Source organism: Haliaeetus leucocephalus, unplaced genomic scaffold, assembly GCF_000737465.1.
Source record: "Haliaeetus leucocephalus isolate CR32 unplaced genomic scaffold, Haliaeetus_leucocephalus-4.0 Scaffold238, whole genome shotgun sequence".
NCBI lineage: Eukaryota > Metazoa > Chordata > Aves > Accipitriformes > Accipitridae > Haliaeetus > Haliaeetus leucocephalus.
This window is the reverse complement of record NW_010972674.1, coordinates 137740-138813: the sequence shown is the minus strand read 5'-3', so window position 1 is coordinate 138813 and position 1074 is coordinate 137740. Positions and strand designations below refer to the sequence as shown.

The window sequence follows — 1074 nt, the reverse complement described above, 5'->3', positions numbered from 1 at the left end:
ACGGCTGCCTTCCCAGGCCAATTCCCTCCCCGCTGGCCCCACTAAAATTAGCCGGGTCCTTTCCGGCACCGCCTGGCCCTGACCCAGCACCCTCCCGGCGGGGCCGGGGCGGATGTTTCCCCGCTGGGTTTTTGGGGCGGCGGGTGCTCCCCGGGGACGCGGGCTGCTCCCCGCAGGGCTGGGCCGCATCCTGCCCACGGTCCCTGCACCAGCCCAGCCCCATGGGGTGCGGGGGCCCTGCTGCCCCCTCCCCAGCCCCCTCCCCGACAGCTTTATAAAAATAGCTCCTTCCCAGGCCGGTCCCCAGTGCCGCCAGCGCCAGCAGGATCCAGATGTTTTCCAGATGTTCTCCCAGCCCCACGCCAGTGGCTGGAGGCCAGGATGTGCCGGGGCTGGGGCTGGGCTGGGAAACGGTGCGGGGGCTGGAGGATGAGGAGGAGGAGGAGGTGCTGACCCAGCCCTGCTGCGGGCCCTGACTCTGCATCCCAGCCTGGGACAAGGTGCAGGGGGATGGTGGGGGGCACTCGGCCCCCCCCAGGACTGGTTGTCACAGTCTGCAGCCCTGGCTGTGACTGCTGGCATGGCCACTGCCAGCACCTGGGGCTGAGCACTGCAGGCTCCTGCCCTGGGCTCTGCAGTGAGCCAGCCCTGGTGGGACCCCCCCCATGCCAGGGCAGGACCCCCTGTGCCATGGTGGGACCCCCCCCCGTGCCCAGCAGGACCAGCCCAGCCCTGCCCAAGCCCATAAGAACGTGGCAGCCCCAGGGCTCTGCCCTCTGCAGCACCCACACAGCCCAGCAGCACTCCGTACCCAAAATATAGTTTATTTTAAACAATATCTATACACCCAGGGGCTGTTGCTGCAGAAAGCAGTGCCTGGGTGCAGGGTGGGTGTTTGGGCTCAATCGGTGCAGAACGGAGCTGGAGGCAGCGGGGCTGGGGGGCACATGGCACAGCACCGGCACAGCTCCCGCAGCACCATGTGCCACCCCTGGGGCCGCAGAGGGGTGGGCACAGCAGCCCCCAGCAGTGCTAGCAGGGCAGCACCTTCCTCACCCGCTCAATCTCCGCCTG

At 68.2% G+C, this 1074-nt stretch overlaps 3 protein-coding genes across 4 annotated transcripts in view; 1 reads left to right on the top strand and 2 right to left on the bottom strand.

Moving 5' to 3' along the window:
- The window catches only part of TK1 (thymidine kinase 1, soluble), a 1962-nt gene extending 1739 nt beyond the window's left edge, over positions 1 to 223 (bottom strand). Inside the window, exon 1 of the mRNA XM_010568125.1 lies at positions 84 to 223. Coding sequence (XP_010566427.1) covers positions 84 to 223 — 140 coding nt within the window. The remainder of the gene's footprint in view (positions 1 to 83) is intronic.
- HGS (hepatocyte growth factor-regulated tyrosine kinase substrate) overlaps positions 1 to 1074 on the bottom strand; it is a 28184-nt gene that overhangs the window by 25672 nt on the left and 1438 nt on the right. The window lies entirely within an intron of this gene.
- AFMID (arylformamidase) overlaps positions 666 to 1074 on the top strand; it is a 3095-nt gene continuing 2686 nt past the window's right edge. The window contains 1 exon segment of the mRNA XM_010568124.1: positions 666 to 693. Within this exon segment, the coding sequence (XP_010566426.1) occupies positions 666 to 693 (28 nt within the window).